The following is a 20,907-nucleotide window of genomic DNA, read 5'->3' as shown; positions in this document are numbered from 1 at the left end:
AATGAAAAGAGTTTTGGTTTCGTGTCGCAGGGTTTGTTTTCTTTAGTGCACACATGCATCAGGGGAGACGACGGTCTCGGGATCTGGGAGATATCCTAACCTGAGCTGCCGGAATGCTCGCATGCGGAGTTTGGAATCTTAAAGCATGGAAAATTATAACATTTAGAAATATACAAGGCTAATGAAACAGATGCAGGTGAAACATTACTAGAAACTAGTATAGGTCCTCGTGCCGTGAGCCCTGGGAATGAGGATGGACTCAAATGGGTATCAGCAGCAGTTTTTCATACAAACATACAAACTTTTTTTCATTTTGTGAGTTTGCTTCTGGTTCATCCTAACACCCAGGTGCGTGATGCGCTATTGCTCAGACACTCAGGCCATGAAGTATAAAGTACTGGTATAACTCCAGTCCATTTCAGTGGCATCAAAACATTTCTAATTCTACTTCAAATTTCTATCTGACTTTTTTTTCCTGTTTTCTCTAAGGCATACTCGTACAATACAATCTCCTCTAGTCTTGGCTCTTGTGCTCTTGTCAGGAAATCGCCAAGCTCAGTGCAAATCCATCATAGTCTTCTTCAAGCACATCCCCAGGATTGCAAAATGCTCTTCAATCAGACTGGCCTCAGTAGCCATACTGGACTTCTGTTTCTTTTGTAAAAAATATATACAGCTTTGGATTCATGTTTTCTTGACAAACCATGGTCTTCACATGTCCAGCTTAAAGGCCCTCATGAGTAAGTCCAGGTCGCCTATATTGGCGGCTTGAAAGAGTTCTGGTTGGTCCATCATGGACAGAGCTATTCTCAGGGCTGCCCAGATATTTCCCGACATGACCTGGTGAGAAAGCTGCCGACTTCTGCTCTTCCTCTGCAGGCTCAGGGCTGTGAGGAAATTGCTTGCAGCTTCCCTGTGAAAAGAGCAACACCCTTTATTCACGATGTGGGCTAAATCACGCGTCACAAAAGATTAGCCCAGTGGGAGAACAGGCTGGGACACGCTCCTCAGTACAACTTCCGAGCTCTTTTGCAGGACAAAATATTTCACATTCGTTTGGAACGATGGGCCATCTGTCAGGACAGTGAGATGAGCAGCATCTGTGGATTTCTTTCTCCTTGATCTCACTATGAAATGGTCCAGTCGTCCCTCATTATCTGCTAACCGGGTGTCATGCAATCTGCTTAGCAGGAATCTGAGAGCACTGTGTCTAATGGGATAGGGCCCAGCACTAACCAGGGCATGTGCCCTGATGATGTGGGGTGACCTTCTCCCTGCTTGCACCCAGACCATGTCCTCCCCTCAGTCTGCAGCCCCCAGTCTCTGGACTGCAGCTTCCACCTGCAAGCTCCCTGCTCGGCCCTGAGCTACTGGGCTACTCGGCTTCTGAGCTACTGGGCTAATTAAGCTTCCCTCTTGGCCAGAGGCGCCTCCCTGTGGTGATGTGTTGTGTGTGCGTGCATGCTTGTGTGTGTGGAATCTCAGCCTGCGGATTTGGCCAGAGTCCCAGTCCACATCCTCCCGGGAGCAGCACTGACCTGTGAGCGCCCAGGTTGATGCAGCTGATGCCCAGGTTGTACCTGGACCTGATGAAGCCGGGCTGCAGCTCCAGGGCCTTGGTGTAGGCCTCCACCGCCTCCTTGCTGCGATCCCCGTTCGCCAGCGTGGCCCCCAGCCGGTTCCACAGCAGGTAGTCCTGAAGACAGCAGGAGGGAGAAGAGACCTCCTCAAACACGGCAGCTCCAAGTGATGTTAGGACAAAGGCAACAGCCTGCTTCAAAAACTGAGAGCTACTTATTTTTTTCTGAAACAAAGCTGCAATGAAGCTGTCGCATATATCTTTTCCCTTGTGATATTTTAATAGTTGCTTTAGGCTGGTTAAATGTTTCCTTTTCTGATACTGGAAGTTTATGAGTTTGTGTTTTTCCTTTCGCATTGAGAGGGCAGTAAATTTAGTTTACTGCCCCGCGGTGTAATTGTGCTGGGTACGGGGGAATGTCGGCCTGCGCTCAGTTATGATGCGACCTATGATTTCCTCTGAAAAAATCTTGCCCGTGATGATTCATGCATGATTTCATCTAAAAAAAAATTGTTCAAGATGTTTAGTGATAAGAACTATAGGACACAGCATGAAGACAGCACCCGTGTGTGATGTCTGCTGGACAATATGCAGGTATGTGACTCCAACCTCTGTGGCTAAGGGTGGAGAAAAACGATACAACAGAGTTGCTTTGAAGGGTTTATGTGTTAATGTGGGCCTGTTAATCTGGGAATGCAGCTTCCCTCTCAGGCTGGACTGCAATCCTGCCTCCACAGAGCGTGACCTTGAGCTCAGTGCTCTCCGGCAGCCAGGGACCACGAGCCTGTCTCCTGAGGAGTGTCGGATGTGCAAGGGCAAGCTGGAGGGCCGTGTTTGCTCTGTGCACAAGTCTGACCCAGCCACGGTGCTGTTAGTGGGCACACATGGCCCCTGACTCTGCTCTGTGCACAAGTCTGACCCAGCCACGGTGCTGTTAGTGGGCACACATGGCCCCTGACTCTGCTCTGTGCACAAGTCTGACCCAGCCACGGTGCGGTTAGTGGGCACACATGGCCCCTGACTCTGCTCTGTGCACAAGTCTGACCCAGCCACGGTGCTGTTAGTGGGCACACATGGCCCCTGACTCTGCTCTGTGCACAAGTCTGACCCAGCCACGGTGCTGTTAGTGGGCACACATGGCCCCTGACTCTGCTCTGTGCACAAGTCTGACCCAGCCACGGTGCTGTTAGTGGGCACACATGGCCCCTGACTCTGCTCTGTGCACAAGTCTGACCCAGCCACGGTGCTGTTAGTGGGCACACATGGCCCCTGACTCTGCTCTGTGCACAAGTCTGACCCAGCCACGGTGCGGTTAGTGGGCACACATGGCCACTGACTCTGCTCTGTGCACAAGTCTGACCCAGCCACGGTGCGGTTAGTGGGCACACATGGCCCCTGACTCTGCTCTGTGCACAAGTCTGACCCAGCCACGGTGCGGTTAGTGGGCACATAGAGAAGCTCGGAGAAGGGAGCAGCTCTAACGTATCTGCCAGAGCAGCTGTTCAGGACTGGGGCTTTTCTCGCTTCTACATCGGTGATGTTGAGTCGTAGAGGTGCCTGAGGCCGATGCCAGGCGCGTTACCTCGGGCCGGACAGAGAGGGCCGCGTGAAACGCGTCCACGGCCTTGTTGAACTCGGCGCTGAGGTTGAAGAGCACGCCCAGGCCCGTCTGGAGATCCGGGTCGATGACGTCCAGGGTCTGCTGGACCGCCTCCAGAAAGAGCTCCCTCACCTCCAGCAGCAGGGAGCTGGGTGCCGAGAGAAGGGAAAACGAGACGTTTCGCACGGGGGGAGTGCGCAGGATTCCCCTCAAGCACCTGGAAACTGCAAGTGGCTGACAGAGGCTTTAGATTTTGCCCTCGGCCACCTTAAAGACCCTTTCCAGACTCAGCGGACCCGAGCAAAAGAGTTTTTACAGCGGACGAACCATTCCGGCTGCAATGTGTACAACATGTTCATTGCGGCTTTCTGGGATGGTATTTTCTTTAATGAGAAGAGTGTAACTGAAAACACAGGGTGGAGGTACAGCAGACCGTCCCATTTGATTAATACCTGTCCTGTCAGAAAAAGAACTGGAAATGATCATCTGCCTGACATCCATCTGCTACCTCAGTTCTCAGCCTGCTTTGAGCAAGAAATGTTTTATATTTATTTTAGTTTTTCAATATCGGCCTGTATATAAAAAAAGTGCACTCACTGACCGATGTGGGCTCGTCCCGTGTGCAGACACACACACACACACACACACACACACACACACAGGGTGCGGCGGCGTGTGTGGACCTGTCCCGTGTGCACACACACACACACACACACACACACACACACACACTCAGGGTGCGGCGGCGTGTGTGGACCTGTCCCGTGTACACACACACACGCAGGGTGCGGCGGCGGGCGATCTGCCTACCTGCCCAGGGCGGAGGCGCGGGACGTCCTGCGCGTGGCAGGTGGGGAGCCCCGCGGCTGCGCCCGGCTCTTGGCCAGGTGCTTGTACTTGGGGTTGTGGCGGATCCAGCTCTGCAGCGCCTCGCAGGCCTCGTGCTGCATGCCGGTGTTGGTCAGGCTCACGGCCAGAGCCATGAGCGCCTGCAGGTTGTTGGGGTGCAGCTCCAGGCACCTGCGGGGAGACGGGCGGAGGCGGGTATTTCACACAGGCCGGCGAGCGTCATGCTCACGGGCAGCACTTTCAAGCCCTTTCACTTCTCTTTCTGGGGCAGCTGAAGAACAGGTAAGAACAGGGCTGTGGGAGCCTGGCTCAAGCTGCCCAGCCAGATGCTTCAAGCCAGTGCCCTGGATTCTGTCAGGAAATGGCTGGATAAGATCCTCAGATCAGATAACATTTCTCCAGAGCTACAAAGGCTGAAAGGCCTCCTCTCATTTGTAGCGTTTCTTATGTTCTTCCGTAACTTTACAGACAAATTTCTTGTGATTTTTTAAATTCGTTTCGTGACAAGACCCCTGGAGAAGGATTAATCCGGCTAGGCGTTAATTGGAATAGTCAAGAATCTTTCTCCCTCTTTTAAACTACAGCTGTTTTTTTACTTTGAAGGCTGGGGTTTTGAATTCTTTAAAATCAGTGAAATGCATAATTTTTGGAAACAATCAGAAGCTTATTTCTGTTTCCATAAACACGAATAAGATAATTACTAATGATATTAACAAAAAAATAATTGTCTATGCTATGTACTTGGGTCTTGACACAGGAATATTGACATAAGTCACAGTGAAGCTTAATTCTTAATTTTCACATGGGAAGGCACTGGAGTGTTTGTGAAATAATTGAAGGATTATTTTATTGCCTTCCAGTGTCAGGACGTAGGGACCCTAAGGTTCGTTAGACGTTTAGACTGGCTGTTTTCTTCAAGAAAGATTAGAAGCTGATTAGAGATGACTGGAGTCTGCTGTGCGGTACCTCGCTTCTCAAGTGCAACTCAGAGAATGGAGCAGCTGTAACGCATAGAAGTATTCTTGCAAGTGTTCTACTTCCCCGTCTCCTGCCTTCCGACATCGTTTCATCTTTTACAAGAAGATAGCAAGTCTCTTAAAATGAACTATGTTCAATTTAGTTTAAAACAGGCGATTTTAGAGCATAGCAAGTGCTGTGTGACTCTATCAGCATCTTGGAAAAAGTGAGGATAGTTCTTTTGTGTGCGTGTCTAGGGGAGATTTTTTACAATCTGGATTATCTCTGAGCCTGATGACAGAAGGAAGTAAGGAAACTCACCCTTTGTTAGAACGATGTTTATCTGCGATTTAATGTTGATTCAACTTTTCAAACACTACTCCTGGAACGGCTTTGGTTATGATATGATTTTGATTTTCTGCCTTTTATCCTGTTTTGGATTACACACACATAAATAAGGATACAGATGCTTTTGCTGGTATTTACTCTTCTCAACAATAGGATCATTTTGAAAAGTATTAAAAAGGGATTTAAAATCTATCAGATATATTTAAGAGGGAGTAAATAATCATGACATACAGTACAAGCTTAAAAACATAAAATGGAATTAGAAGAGATACATTCTTCAAATATCAGGAGTAATAATGGTGTTTTATATAGATGATCTCATATTTTTGCAGTTGTCTCTGCTTGAGATCATGTCTGCGCTAGTTTCCGTTTTCTTTATGCTACAACACACTGTGCATTTTTCCACACAGATGCCACTTAACCTCCTAAATTAGTTATATGAGATCTGTATATGAAGTAAAGGCATTAGAATGGCCCTCTTGTGACGATAATTTGTCCAATCGGGAGATCATGAGCTGGGTAGAAACGCGCACACGATCAGACCCCTCTAGCTGAAGGACAGACCTGGCCCGATCTCAGAGCTCGGATCGGTACCGATCGGGTCCAGTGAACCTCCCCCACGCGCAGCGGCAGCTCCTTACCTCTGGAGGGACACGATGGCTGCCTGCTCATTCTCGTTCTCCGCCTGCGTCGTCCCGAGCACCTGCCAGGCCTGCGGGGCGACAGAGGTGTCACCCTCGGTGCGGAGCTCGTGCACCGCTGGGGGCTCGTTAGCTATCCCCCCCCCCAACCGTTAGCCTAATCACCAGCCACCACAATAACATGCCCATCACTAGTAACTGAAGGCTGGCATGAGACAAGCAGTAACGCCAACCAGCATATCACTGGAAATTCATTTCATGTCTGCTTTAAAACAGCTACCCAGAACAATTGTTTTTTTTTACTGGAGTATAACTAGATTTTTTTAACTATTTTCTTCCAGTTTGGGGTGGGTGGGCCGTGAATCTCGAGTGCGGTCTCTTCTCGGGGTGACCAACTCTGTCCTCTTGCACCGCTAGTAGGCCCAGCTCCTGGAGCCTGGCCTGGCCTCATTCTGCACAACCGTGGAGACGTTATGTAGCTGTTAGGCCTTTTACTGCACCAGCCCTGCTCTTAGAAGGGCTTCAGGAATCTGTGGGTGCTGTTGCTGAGGGAGACGGGGGTGGGGAGGTCCGGGGGCAGGAGGAAGGGGGCTCTTGCCTCTGAGTCCTGGGGGTCCTGCAGGATAGCGGCCTCCAGCAGCAGGACCGCGTTGGGCAGGTCGCCCTCCCTGGCCTTCCTCACTCCTTCCTCGAAGGCGTTGGGCCAGTCCTTATAGGGGTTGTCGGTGTGAAAGTAGTAGCCCTGCAACAAACACCCGAAGACAGGGAAAGTGAGCACCCCAAATCTCCACCTCAAAACAACACAGGACGCTCGGCATCCAGGGGTCAGAACAGTACGGGGTCAAAGGTCAGGTCATTTTTAGCGTATCGGGAGAACTTAAACAGTGGAATGATCTGCTCTGTATTTATTGCAGAGTCTTCTTATAATTGAGGAAGCAGAGTTACCGGTAACACACAGACACTGTCACGTTGCTCATGTTCAACTTCACTAGGGAGTTACTGTACTGCACCCCAAATTTCTGCCTTCCCTGTAAACTGTGGAAAACACAGAGCTTTAATGTTAAAATGTGTGTCAGCGTGTGTTTGGCCCGTGTTACATGTGGATCCATAAGGAATGGTGCAGTGGACTGTAATAATATTTACAGTGCTCATGACACCAGTATAATAAAGTCATCACACATCTAGTGCAAAGTCAACAGTCCACAGCTGAAGTCAAATGTCCTGCATCCCGTTAAAGCGACCCAACAACATGTTCTTGAACTGATTATTTTCAGTTTTGTAGTTAGTACGGCGCCCAGACACTGTGCAGCTGAAAGAGGAAGACGCACCTTTTCGTGAGGAGAGATGCTGGAAGGGATCTGAGGTGACTGGTTTTCTGTCAGCCAGTTTCTCCGGGCCAGCTCCTCCCACTCTGCCTGCATTTTGTCCCAGAACTCGGTGTCGGACTAGAGAAGCAGGGAAACAAGCGAGCTTGGGCACTTGGCGGGGGCTGTCAGCGAGGACTTAGTCACTATTCCACGACCGATGAGAGGGAAACACAGCGGTCCGCACGGAACCCCTTGCCTATCTCTTCCTACAACAGAACTAAATTTTCAATCTTTTTTCAACACTGTAAAAAGGTACACACTTATTTTTCTGTAGGAAAAAAAATGATACCAGGAAAGTAAATGACCAGCTCATTTTCCAAATTGTAACACAGTGCTGGGCCTCTTGTAAGATAATGGGTGCAGGGGGGCCCCCTCTGCATTTTACTGGCAGGCCTGGGGTGAGACAGGCCAACACACTACCAGCGAACCTTTGAACCCTTTTAAAAAGCCACAGCACTGCGGCACCTTATTAGTGAGAAGCTGTACATGATTATTGATGGAGGGCTTTAGCATCAGAGAACCAAGAGTTCAAGGAGAAAAGTACATTCCCAGAGAAGCACATTAACCATGATACTATTAGCATTTATTTATGGCTTCAAAAGCATCTCCCTCAGCTCCTTGTTCCTAGCCGCTGTCTGTCTGTGCAGAGGTCATTCGCGACGTACGAAAGGTCCAATTCGGTGACAAAGCAACGACCTTGCTGTTCAATCTCCTCTGCCGTCCTGAAAGAGCTGTGGGGCTCCGTCTGTGGCTCGGTTGCTGTACCGCGTGCAGGGAAACGCACAGCTTGTGCCCGTATCGCTGCATGTGTGCGAGATCCACTCATGCAAATAAGACCGGCAGCCAGGGCTCTTCAGCAGAGCAGCAGTCTGCTGTACTGACCCTTGCAGGCTCAGAGAGTCACCAGGCACAGCTGGGCCCTCCAGGCACAGCGCAACACATGTAAAGATGATTGGTTTAGGAGCGTAAATATCTCAGGATAAAGTGACACCTTTAGATAACAAGGCGCAAAAGTGATTCTGCACGTTGTCCAGCTGTCTGTTGAAATTCCTCTCCCTATTTTTCTTCGGGAACAATTTTAGATGCAATTAAGTGGATAGTGTTTCCCTAATCTTTCTGATCTAATACAGATATGCTGAGTGGACAACTGATGGTGATTTATGACTCCTTAGATGTCCGTAAGCGCTGAGAAGCACAGAGGCTGTAGTTACACAGTTACTTCTGCAGAAGACTTTGAATAGCTGGTGCATTTCCAGAAAGAGAGGTTTGGAGATAGATAGATAATACTTTATTAATCCCGTAGGGAAATTGATGTGTTACAGATGTTCAATACGAAAGCTAAATAATTAATTTTACTCATAGAATTAGTGTAAGTCAGCACTTTTATGGATAAATCCAGCAGTCTCATCCCGTGTGGATTTTTCATGCCACCTAGGTTCCACTGGTTTTTCTAACCCATGAAACATGCTGGATCGGGCTTGTCCTGTAGTGGTACGCAGAGAACATGGCTATGTTCCAGACACTGACATGTCATGTGCAACTGCAAAAAACATAATTGCATTAGGACATGTGCCTTTATATGGTGGCAAGAAATAATGGGCTTTTATCCAAATAACCTTGAAAGACGGTCCGTGAATTCAAGTTTCATCATAATCGGCCCCAGATTAGATTACATATCAGATGGATATACAGTACATCCTGTGCGGGTCAAGACATCCTTCATAATAACAGGACACTATTTATTGTCAGTCCCACAGACAGAAGGCCATCATTCTTGGGAACCTGTCCAGTCGATATGACAAGACAACAGAGTGCAATGTTGCACATGTGCGTCGTCAGAGCCCCTCAGACATACTGGGGGACACTCCACATGGCGAGTGTCTGCACGTAGGCTCTGGAGCCCTGCAGGGACAGTGCCTGGGCCTGGGCCAGCGCTGGGTTAACGTGAAGGGCACGAGTCCAGCTGCTGTGTTCTACTGGACAAATACCGAAATGATTAATAAGGGATTAATTTATCAAGGTCTTTATGAGGCACTTGTATTATTCAGTATTTTTAGAAACCGGATGAACAAAAGGCATTGGAAATATGGATTTTTAAGTTTTCAACATATCTGTTTTTCAACTAAAAATGCCAAAAGAAAATATGACACTGAAAAAAGCTCTCGATGCGTCTCATACAATGCCTTGCTCATTTTAGTCTCGTTAACTCCCACAGAGATGTGAAACATGAACAGAACTGGCTCTGTATAAAATAAATCTATATCTCCAGAGAACAATCTTCCTACTTTCCAGTGAGGTACACTAAGCTACCTTGCCAGAGACATTTATTCCGATGACTGTGATAGAGTTAGAATGTGAAACGCAATGTTAGTTTCTTCAATGCCTGCCAACACATGTCAGTGCGGAATATGAATTAACCACAAGATTCAGAGGTTAGTGTTTGCTATGAATACATCATTGTCTAAACTAGCAGTAGAGAGAACAGGCCTGACGCACGTTACGCTCTTGAGGGGCTATTTCTTGTCCATCTCCATGAACGAGGACATGCGCTGTGTTCTGAGACTCGTCCCAGAATATACTGTTGCTCAAAATGACAAACAAATGCCTTCAGTCAACTACAACAGGAATGCGCTTCCGTTTTTTTTTTATTTCAGAACCGATGAAACGGGGGAATGGGGAGCAGACAGCGTAGCTCATCATCCATTCATCCTTCCATTCTCTAACCACTTCATCCAAGCAACCTGGACCCTAGCCCAGCAAGCAACAGGCACAAGGCAGGGTACACCCTGGACTGGATGCCAGTCCATCACAGGGCACACACACACACACACACACACACACACTCCAGAAGCCAATTAACCTCCCAGCCTGGGTTTGGACTGTGGGAGCCACCCAGAGCACCTGCAGGAAAGCCATATGAACATGGGGACAACATGCAAGCTCCACGCAGACAGCGCCCCGGGTCCGGAATTGAACCCAGCGCCGCGAGCCGGCAATGCTGACCACTGTGCCACTGTGCCGCCCCAGCGGTGTTCAACACGTCCGGAAAACACCTGGCGGCGTGTACAGCATGCACATCAACATCTGCCTTCCCACCTGTTGCTTTTCAGGTACAAGGTTGTCCAATGACAGGAGAGCTCCTGCAAACTCCAGGAAGAGGCCCGCCGGGCCGGGGGAAGAGCAGTGGAGCTGGTGACTGCTCGCCTCCTGCTCTGTGCAGAAGCAAACCTGAGACGGCCGCACTGTTCAGATTTAGAGTAGATCCCAGTCCCGTCAGGCCTTCCGACTTCTTTCATTACTTGCCAACAGATTTGCTTAATTCAGTACTAACCCGGTGGGCTTTTGTTTGAACAGGCCTTTTGGTGTCTTCCTTAGCAAATTTTATTTTAAATGACCCTTAGCTTGGGCCTGCTCACACATTTCCCTCCGTCCCCCAATGGCACATTATCAGGTTTTGTGGAAATTAAAATGTGAGAAAAGCATTTGAAAGCCCGTCTTCCTCCAAAGCAATTTCTATGTTATCTCCTTAATGACTTTATATTAAATACAGCAGGAGCATCGGGCAAACCTACTGGATTCTGAAAGGACAGGTAATGGGAACGTGGAGGGTGGCTTGTGTGATGTTACGTTCTTATTAAGTAAAAGGCCCTAAAGCTGCAGTTTAAAAGTCTCTCACCATTAGGCAATTGAATGTGCAGCAATCAGATTTAATAATACAGACAGATTTTTCTTCTGGTCACCATTAGGTTCCATCCTGATTAGTATATACGCATACACATCCTTGGTCGCTCGTTGGGAATGATATGTGCTGATGAATCCCATTATAAAGGCAATCTGGGCGGATTAACAGCCCCAGCCTGGCCATAAAAAGGAAACTGAGCTCTCTTTGTGCAAAACGGGACACAAGCCGTGGTCGGTAGCTTAGATCGATCTTCCATTTGTCTGCGTGCATTTGTGAGGGTCATGATTTATAGGCGCTGCTTTCGTCCACCAGGTGCCAGCAACATGAGAGCAGGGGTAGTCATACATTTCGTAGTTCTCTGCTTTGTAGCTCCGGCAGCTGCACTGTCATCATTCATAAACTCCTGCTTCCCTGTTCCGCACGAGAGGAGCACGGCACTCACTCCCACACCTGCTTTCTTCTGTTATTTCCTACTGGGGGAGGCCTAACAACGCTGATTCTCACACCCATGCACCATGTGCAATGCCTTCAGCAAAAATACAGCTGCTCCAATTCCTGTTTGCGCAGGAAAGCAGGCAACAAACACAGTCAGGTATAGAGTCAGCTGCTCGGCAAGCAGGTGGGTGAAGTCAGTCGTAGGAGCATTGTATAAATTAGGACAAGGTGCTGAATGCCTAACACAAAGAGGCTGCACGAAGAGCTGGAATTCAATGCACAGTTCAGTCAGGACCCTGGACAGCTCCTAATAAGCAGGGATATCTTATTTCCTAAGGAGGGCACCTGAACTAAGTGATATTGTTTCTCCCATCTGGAATAGACGTGATTACTGGTGTGGAACTTACTAGGAATAATAAAATATCTTTATTATAACAAAGCCCGTGTGTCAGATTACTGTAATAGGAATGAAGAGCTAATACCTGATACAGCAGCTAAATTACTGTTATAATATCTCATCTGTTAACATGAGTGAAACTTAACAATAAAGTTACTAGGAATAATAAAAAGCATGACTATAACAAAGCCCGTGTATCAGATTACTGTAACTGGAATGAAGAGCTAATACTTGATACAGCGCTACATTGCTAATATAATATCTCACATGTGATCATAGCAAAGCTAAACAGCTGTTGATCACGACAGGGTTAGTAAAGCTGTCTACTTACTATGCAACATGACTGACTGACCCCCACCAGTGGAACAATTTGCCTCATCCCAGTATTAATTGGTGCAGTTTTTGCACTGCTTACACACTGAGGGCCGAAATAACAGCCTCCTGCAATGTTATTTCTGCACCTCTGTGTCCGTGAGCTGCTGCAGCAAAGAGTGGAACAGCAGGCACTGTTTATACACAGAGGGTTGCAGGAGTGTGGAACAAGTTACCCCGCCAGGTTCTTGAGGCTGATACCCCATGGCACATTCAAGAAACGCTGAATGAGATCCATGATGGAGCGATTAGCTACCGGCCACTATGGTTTGCTCTTACGAAGAGGAGGGTGCGGGTGCCCCTGGCGGCCGCCTACCTCCACCGCTGCCTTCGCTCTCTCAAACTCCTCCTCCAGGGACTGGTTCCTGGACAGCAGTGCACTCCCCCAGCGCTGCTCCTTGCTTGGCCGCCCCTGTTAACACACACACACGCGCACACACGCGCGCGGTCAGGGTCAGGACCAGGACCAGGGTGAAGGTCAGAGTCAGGGTCAGGGTCAGGACCAGGACCAGGGTGAAGGTCAGGGTCAGGACCAGGACCATGGTCAGGATCAGGGTCAGGACCAGGACCAGGGTGAAGGTCAGGGTCAGAGTCAGGGTCAGTCAGGACCAGGACCATGGTCAGGGTCAGGGTCAGAGTCAGGGTCAGGACCAAGGACAGGGTCAGCCGGGGCCACACCCCCTCTGCAAAGCTGAGCAGGAAAAACAAGCCTTTGAAAACTGCCTGAAAGTTTGGCTTTTCCGTAAGATTGATTTCCATGCCTTGTGAATTCATCAGCAATTACAATCACTGCAGGCTGTGCATTTAGCCCGAGTTTTTTTTTTTTGGTCATTTTCTGGGTTTTTGTGTTTTTGTCTATTTTTAACTTGATAGTTCCAGCTAGGTAAATTACAGCAGAAACAGGAGCATTATAACTGAAATTGCGTTAATCGGAAATGAGGAAACTTTTCAGGAGCGTACTCTTCAACCCTGATTTTCGGTTCATTTTTTGCTGTGTAAATTATTTTTTTCTGAAATGGCCTTTTAATACCCAGAAGGAGCTATAAATCCTGCTATATAAAATGATCTTTCATTACAGTGCCTCACAACACCCATAGATAGCTCCTCATCATTTCCTGAAACCAGAGTGGACTTATCATCAAGGAAGTATAAGAACAGGGAGTGCTTAATTAGCATAAGATTTGAAAAGAGCAAAATACTATTCAGTAGAATAACAAATACATTGTACCTGCTGGATTTGAGTGCCTTCCTACAATGATACCAATATCATTACAAATCCTCTCTAATCCAACATATTTAAGAGTCTAATGGGGTGCTGCTGTAGTCAAAGGAAGGCTAATCAATCACAGATGTGATCTGCTGGGTGGTTGGGCTCCTGATATGAAACAGCTCCTGTATGTCGCCCAGGTAGGGCTGCATTTCAGGGATGGATAAATTGGGTCCCCTCCCATGCCAAAAGCACTATGGGATGTCATGGGATAAACTGTGCTGTAAAGGAATTAATATGCTTCCATGAAAGATTTTTTCCCAAGGCAACAAGTACAAATGCTCAGCCTTCCTTAACCTCCTATCTGCTGGTCTGAAATTACAGTACTGCCGAAAACTGCTCTGTCAATATTTGATCATCATAATGGCACTGATGCGTAAAGGTTGACATTTAGGTTAGTGGTTACCTACCTTGAATTCTGCTTAGTTTTCTGCAATAAACTAGTGCAATTCCTGTGCTGTTCGGGATTAAAAATAGCTTCCAAGATGAGCTGCTTTTTAAGAGACCTTTGACCTCCTGTTTTAGCGTATTTCATGCAAGTTTCACAATTTGAGAAGGTGCTGAAAGTTTGATCCCTGTAATATATCTTCCTGGAACAACTCTGCTAGTTCCACCCCTTTCTCGTATCACGGGGGATATTTAATCCCAGGCCTTTGTTTAATTCGAGAACCACAGCTGCTCGCTGCTGTCATCTTCAGAGACGCTAATTCATTTCGGACATTGGCTGCAAATTAATAAACACAAAGTGAGCTTCCACCATCTCAACCACAGTAGTTCTTAGTGCTATAAAATGACACTATTTACTTTTTTTTCCCCCAGTACTTGCAGATTACAACAGCAGTTTGTACATTTACATCTAATTTATAGTATTTTTTTCTGGGGCGGTACAATGTAATGTAATCTGACTAGTAGCAAAACTTTGAAGTTAAAATTAATCTGCTTTCTTATTTTGGGAAAGTGCATGTTAAGAAAAATAAATGAATTCCTCTGAATTCCATTGTATAATTTACTGTATGCTGCTACACTGCACGTTGTTTACATATGTATGTGACAATGTTTGTCTGTCTTCGGTCCTATTTAAATTTGTACTGTAAATGTTGTATGTATGTCTCATCTGTGTTCTTGCTGTACCAATAGCAAATTCCACAAATTACTGCTGTGTGTCAATAAAGAATAATCATCATAAATAATGATTTTTCTGGTTTGAACTCTATAGAGACAATTTTTTAAATTCTTCTTAAACAGTTAACATATATTTGAAGAATTTCTTTCTGTAATGTCGACAGACGGAGGTTCTGTGCCCTGACTTTCGAACAGCTTAATGAATCCTTGCCTCACGCTTTAAAAAGCAATTTCAGAATTTCTGAGGAAATTTTTAATTTAGCGTAATGTACGGTACTTGTGCACATTAGTTTAGTGACCTATCTCCCACATTTTGTTTTTACTGATTTAAATATGATAGTGTAAATGTTGAAAAGGGGTTTGTGGGCATTGATCATTTGTTGAGATAACACAGGCTGTAACCGGCTTGCAAGGTGTGAATAATTGATCAGGTGCTTATCTGACAGAGATGGCTCTTAAATACTGCAGGAGGTGTCACACCGCTGTATGTACCCCATTACTTCCAAGATGAAGCATCTGACACACATACCTCCCTATCCTGCAGCCATAACATTCAGAAATGCCTGAAACAGAATTTTAAATGTGGGCGTGTGTGGACACTTGCTTTATACCAGAGTATCACCGCAATATATGTTAGAAGGTACTTTGATGTCCACACCAGACTTTGTCGTTCATTTGTTTAAGTTTTAATTGCCTCAAGAGTCTCCGGTTCCTTGTGTGTAAAGACACTGCACACTAAGCTGAAAATGGAAAAGTTAAATTTATTAAATCTTTATTAAAATTAGTTAGAATTCAAACTATTTGATCTATGGGGCAAACAAATCTGGTCTGGGAGGGGTAGACCCTGTGGGTTCTACAGATCTGATCTTACAGGTCCATCACCTTCTACAGATCTGGAATAGACAGGAAATGTAATACTGTAAGTAATTACTTAATTAGCTAGAATCTCAGGCTGGAACAAAACTTAGAAGCACGGTGGCCCTCAATCGCTGTCGTTTGTGTTAGATCCCTGTCCTGACAGTGCAGGAGAGCTGCACAGCAAACCGCTTTGGCTAACAGGGAACCTGAACCTCAGCTCAGACACAGCTTAGACAGATGCTGAGCAGAAAGTCTCTGAGAGTGCAGTCCGCTGTAGAAAAAAAAATAGAAAAGTGCCAACCCACACCCTTAAATTAGTTTTAAAACTTTGGAGAAATGAATACTGTTTCTGCAGGATGCAAACTGAAACAGCACCTTACCTGGGACACAGCTATAGCCTCCACCTCCAGAGAGGAACTGGCCTCTAGGGAGTTTTTTGCTGATGACTCAGACTGTGCTCTGCTTTCTGAGGGCCTGAAGACAACAAGACAAAATGCATCAGAGCAGATCTGCAGCAGAGGTGATTAATTAGGGGGGAAATGGATAAGACCACATTTCTTCAAAAGCTCCCATCCAAGACTCTTTTTTTTTTAAAAAAAAGCTAGATGTAGCTGAGCTGCACTCTGATCGCAATTTGAAGGGCAATTGACCACTTATGTTTAAAGTAGTAAAACAGAAAGTGCTTCTGTGGCCGTTAATATTTCACCTCTGCATCAAATCAAGCTGTGATTGAACATCTCGCAAATCTTCTCAAGTCTTCCTCATCCTGAGCCAATGTCTCCTAATAGTGTGATGTACAGTTTCCTTATGCTGGTTGTGAGGAGTGCAGTACTGTAAAATATCCCCTAGGCTGAAACAGATGCCTTGGGTGATAATTTCCTTCGAATGACCTTTTCAAACTTCTTGGAGGAGCCTTCAGCCTTTGAACATCAGCGGTTTCATCTTCCTTTGTCTTGTGCCAGACTGTGTAGTTCCAGCACTTATTACAGCTTATGGAACCCAGGCCATATGTCACGATTCGTGTTAATTAGCTGGTTGCGAGTTTGTTCACACTCTGGGTCACTTAATTAATTAAAAAAAAAAAGAAATAGAAACATGGTCATATTTTAAAGCAAAGAGAATGAATTTGTGCGATGCAGAGAAGGAAAACAGATTAAATGTTCGTCTGTGATTTCAAAGACGTTCAGTAAACAAAGGAACAAGAGAGGCTGAGGCGCAACAGAGACATAAGCCCCTGGTAGAGGGCAGTGCTGGACAGAACAGGCATGCCACACAACACCAAGCACAAAGAGGAGCAGACATTAACACCTTCATGCAGGGGCTCATGTATATGCTTCTTAGGTAAGGACTGACAACTCCACCAACGGAGCAACAGGGGAGAGCACTGCACACAATGTTGGCGCCAGGGTAAGGCTGCCCTACCAGAGGAATTCACTGGATGAGTGTCTAGAAGATCGCCTTCTCTCCAGCTTCCACTTTCTGCTCCCGTTCCGCTCAGCATGCGAGCTCACCTCCTCCCATTTCTCCAGGGGGGAGGCGACGGTAACTGTGAGGGAGGGGAGAGAGGGGACAGCTGGTACACAGGGAACTTCCCGATCTTAAACCTCGAGCACCGGCTTCAGCAGTCGAGCTATGCGGTCAGTAGGGCCATTCTGAAACACACGACCCCCCCATGAGTGAAAGCACTCCTGTCGTTCTATTTATTGTACTTTTAGAATGGGAAGAACACTCTTACTGTATGTGTGTCATGTAAGTGGAAATGAAATCTCAAGTGCTGTGGGGGAAAACGCGGTAGGAGAGAAAACAGTTGGTACTGTAGGCTTTTGAGGTTTAAAACAGCAAACCTCACTCCTGGTCCTGTAGAGCCACAGAAACCGCAGGATTATAGGAAATCTGAACTGCTCAATGAAGCTTGGAAACAGTTACAATTAACTGCCAGCAACTGATTTAATGAAGTCATCCAAGCTCACATACAGTAATAATTATTCATAGTAGTTCAGGTGGGTAGCTGCGTCAGCATGCGTAGGCTGCAAAGGAACAAGTAACAGGTTTATTCCAAACTGAAAGGAGAAGAAAGAGAACACGTTTCGGCTGTGGAGCCTTCTTCAGGTATGAGAAAGACAGGGCAGACAGCAGAGATTAAATAGCACAGGAGAGGAAAAGCTGGGAGAGGGGAGGAGGCAGGAGCAGGGGAGGCAGAGAGGCCACTCAGGTGGTGCGAAGTGCAGAGAGGTGAAGAGAGGGGTGAAGTCGAATAGAGAAGATCACACGAAAACAAGTCTGTCATTGAGAGAAAGGGGAAGGTGTGAAGCCAGTTTCAGGAGAATTGTTGTTTCTGTTGTCTTTCTGCTGTGGGAGTTGAGAAACCCTTCTTTGAGAACACAGACGGAGAGATCAGTGTGATCATGGCCGTCAGAGGTGAAATGAGAAACTATGGGCTTGGAGAGATCTTTAATCTTCACAGCTCTAACATGCTCTCTGAAGCGGTCTCCTAGTCTCCTTCCTGTTTCCCCAACGTAGATAGATACGTAGATAGCTGGGCATTATAATTATTTCTGTTTGCTTTCATATGTAAATGTATTTCATCCCAAGCTCTCCCACAGTGCTTCTGAGATAGGAGGGACCCCACCTGGGTGATGCACAGCAGCCCCCTGTACGGCAGGGTCATTAGAGAAGTGAGTAATTATTTCATCCACAGAATTAAGGGGGACACGTAGGGAAGCCAGATGGTGCAAGCCCAGCGTGGCGTTTAGCCAGGTCAGACAGTGCCACGGGATCTTTAATGCCCCAGTGCTCAGGATCTTGGGGTTAACGTCCCAACCAAAGGATGGCACCTCCCCCTGCACCTGGTGTGCCTGGTCACCACAATGAGAGAGCGCCCCTACTGGTTCACGAACACCACTTCCTGCCACAAAGTGGTTCTCCTTGGAGATCTCCCATCCCAGTGCTGACCAGGCCCAGCTTCTGACTTCTGACGAGCAGCAGGCCCTGTGGCTCCAGGTTCGGGAGTGAGGCTCAGGATTATAGGAGGATGCACTGTAAGCGCAGCGTCTGTCACGGGTTCGATCCGGTCCGTGGCCTGGCCCAGTGTTCAGTACACCGCTGTGCGCTGGCACCATGGCTGCCTGGCGTACCTGAGTCCAGCGGCGCTCTCTCCGGCGCGCGGCAGCTGGAGGAGCTCCGCTCCACGTCCACCTGGATCAGCTCCGTCTCGTCCATCTTCTTCCTGGGGGGGGTGCTCTTGGCCCCCTCCGCTCTCTTCCCGGCCTTGCAGCTCCTGCCCTCGGAGGGGTCGCTCAGGTCCAGCAGGTCCAGGCTGGGGGAGAGGACTGGAGGGGGAACAGGAGGAGGCACAGCGGGTCACGCTGACCCGCTCGGACAGGACGGACTCCCGGCACCGGGATGTTCCCGCCGTGCAGTCTGGGCACGTACGTGCGAGGTGTACCTTGGGGCAGCGCGGCATCTCTGTGCTGTACATCCTGTCTGCGCGGGAGGGGACAGGGCCGGGACTGGGCGTCCCCGTGTGCTACAGTGAGGGAGTGGAGTTTGAGGGACAGCTGCTATTCCTGTTTCTAACAGACCTCATGTACAATACGGCCTGAGACAAGCGCACGGGCGGGTACAAGGTATCAAAGCTGCTCACCAACAAGCAGAAGAGAAACTTCACACAGCAATTTAAAATCATCTGGTTTTAACAGCATTAGACAAGACATACTCTACACCCTACGATTTCTGTGGGAATGCAGCTGACTACTTACATATAAATTCCAGGCCAATTCCTCAAGACATCAGAATCAACATCGCCAGCCTTTCCAAAAAAATCTTCTCTGCGCGACTGCTCTGCTATTTGTTTCCAATTAAAGAACATTCGATTCTTATGTTCTTATCTTCTTAAATTAGGCTCATTTTGTGAAGGAATTAAAGACGTCAGGAATAATTTTGAAAACACTGCTGTTTAATTGGAAACAAGTACCCAGAGCTATGGCATTGACTGAGGGTAGTGAAAGATATTTTACAATTGTTTACACAAATGTCTGACAAAGTACAGATTTCAGTAATGAAAAGTAAATGTTCCCTATTAAAAATTAATGAACACAATCTTTATGTAATTTAATATTATTATGCTGTGTATTTGCTTCTGTTATTTATTCCTCAAATGATAAACTGTTAATTGCCAAGCAAAGACACTCTCGGGTTTAATCTTGTGCTCATCAGTGTTATGGGAAAGACTGTTTCCCAAAGCAATAAAGAAACCAGCGATTCTTTATATGCAAAGTTCAACTGTGATTTTTAGATGTTCTGCAAATTGAGAAATAAAAATGCCTACCGCATTATTCTTGATTTTATTTATTTTGCTAAATTAAAATTAACACTCTGATGTTTCTGGCCTGATGTTTCGAAGGTTATTAGTTGCCACTACAGGGCTTTAAGATTGACAGCATGTATGAGTTACAGTAAAATGCTGGATACATAATGGGGAAGGGCTAGGACTCTGTAACTCTAGATTCTGTAACTTGTGGGTTTGAATCCCAGGTGAAACTGCTGTTGATCAAGCTGCTTCACCCCCATTGCTCCTATAACACCCATTTAAAGGGGTAACTGTAAGTTGCTTTGGATAAAAGGTGTCGGCATGTAATTGCTATTACACATCAGTAATAATAACTAGTAACACTGCATAGGTCATAAGGAGTATAGTCACAGGGCAATAAAAGTCAGCTGTTGCCACGGAAGATCCCAGTGTGTGTCTAGCTTAGAGATATGTGCCCCTTTGCTAAGCTCTAGTGGACAGACCAGAGGTCTGGAGGCACAGAGAGCGAAGATGTTGTGCTCTTACATTGCAGTCTGCAGGGAAAACGCCAGCCTTCACAATTCCAGAGATCTTTGAGGGACACACTCAATACGCCCCTGCGTCCTCTGTTTTTCCACTCCAGCCGAGAGGCTACAATTGATTTCATTCACATTTTTCTTTGATGTGGTCACCAGGTTTGCACATGGTGCTCCGGGCGAGGTCTTACCCAGAGCGCTATGCGATTTTAACCACATTCCCTTGATTTGAAGGCAATGGATAGCCGGGCTGCTTCAAAGCCCAGGGGCAGAGGGGCTCCCAGCGCTGCGAAAGAAGTCGGGGGGGCCGACGTGGAGCGGGGCGAGGTCGTCGGTCCGGATTCGCTCTTACCTGCCGTGTTGGACGTTACCGGCCGCGAGGCGACATCGCTCTTCGTTTCGCACAGGAAGTCATCGATGGAGGGGCTCAGGAGGGGGCGGCTTTCCTGCTGCTCGTTCACCAGCTGGGAACAGAAGAGAGCGGGAACATGAAAGCCGGACGAGCCCTGTTTGATGTGAGAGAGCCGCAGGTGGGTGTCGGCTGGCCATCAGCACACAGGGGCCGGCCTCTGCTGCCGCACGAAGTCAGCCGCCAGACTCGTGCGTTTG

At 47.2% G+C, this 20,907-nt stretch overlaps 1 protein-coding gene across 1 annotated transcript in view; it reads right to left on the bottom strand.

The window, feature by feature from the left end:
* Positions 1 to 650: 650 nt before the first annotated feature.
* The window catches only part of LOC148837188 (PEX5-related protein-like), a 32,289-nt gene continuing 12,032 nt past the window's right edge, over positions 651 to 20,907 (bottom strand). The window contains exons 5-16 of the mRNA XM_088914285.1: positions 20,651 to 20,762; positions 18,609 to 18,803; positions 16,897 to 17,020; positions 15,855 to 15,948; positions 12,544 to 12,639; positions 7,303 to 7,419; positions 6,573 to 6,716; positions 5,975 to 6,045; positions 3,990 to 4,199; positions 3,162 to 3,327; positions 1,539 to 1,696; positions 651 to 913 (exon numbers count right to left, since the gene is read on the bottom strand). Of these exons, the coding sequence (XP_088770411.1) occupies positions 712 to 913; positions 1,539 to 1,696; positions 3,162 to 3,327; positions 3,990 to 4,199; positions 5,975 to 6,045; positions 6,573 to 6,716; positions 7,303 to 7,419; positions 12,544 to 12,639; positions 15,855 to 15,948; positions 16,897 to 17,020; positions 18,609 to 18,803; positions 20,651 to 20,762 (1,689 nt within the window). The 3' untranslated portion in view covers positions 651 to 711. The remainder of the gene's footprint in view (positions 914 to 1,538; positions 1,697 to 3,161; positions 3,328 to 3,989; positions 4,200 to 5,974; positions 6,046 to 6,572; positions 6,717 to 7,302; positions 7,420 to 12,543; positions 12,640 to 15,854; positions 15,949 to 16,896; positions 17,021 to 18,608; positions 18,804 to 20,650; positions 20,763 to 20,907) is intronic.

This window comes from Atractosteus spatula, chromosome 4, assembly GCF_055471065.1.
Source record: "Atractosteus spatula isolate fAtrSpa1 chromosome 4, fAtrSpa1.hap1, whole genome shotgun sequence".
Taxonomy (NCBI): Eukaryota; Metazoa; Chordata; class Actinopteri; order Semionotiformes; family Lepisosteidae; genus Atractosteus; species Atractosteus spatula.
Note: the sequence above shows the minus strand (reverse complement) of the source record. Positions and strands in the feature narration are given on the sequence as shown.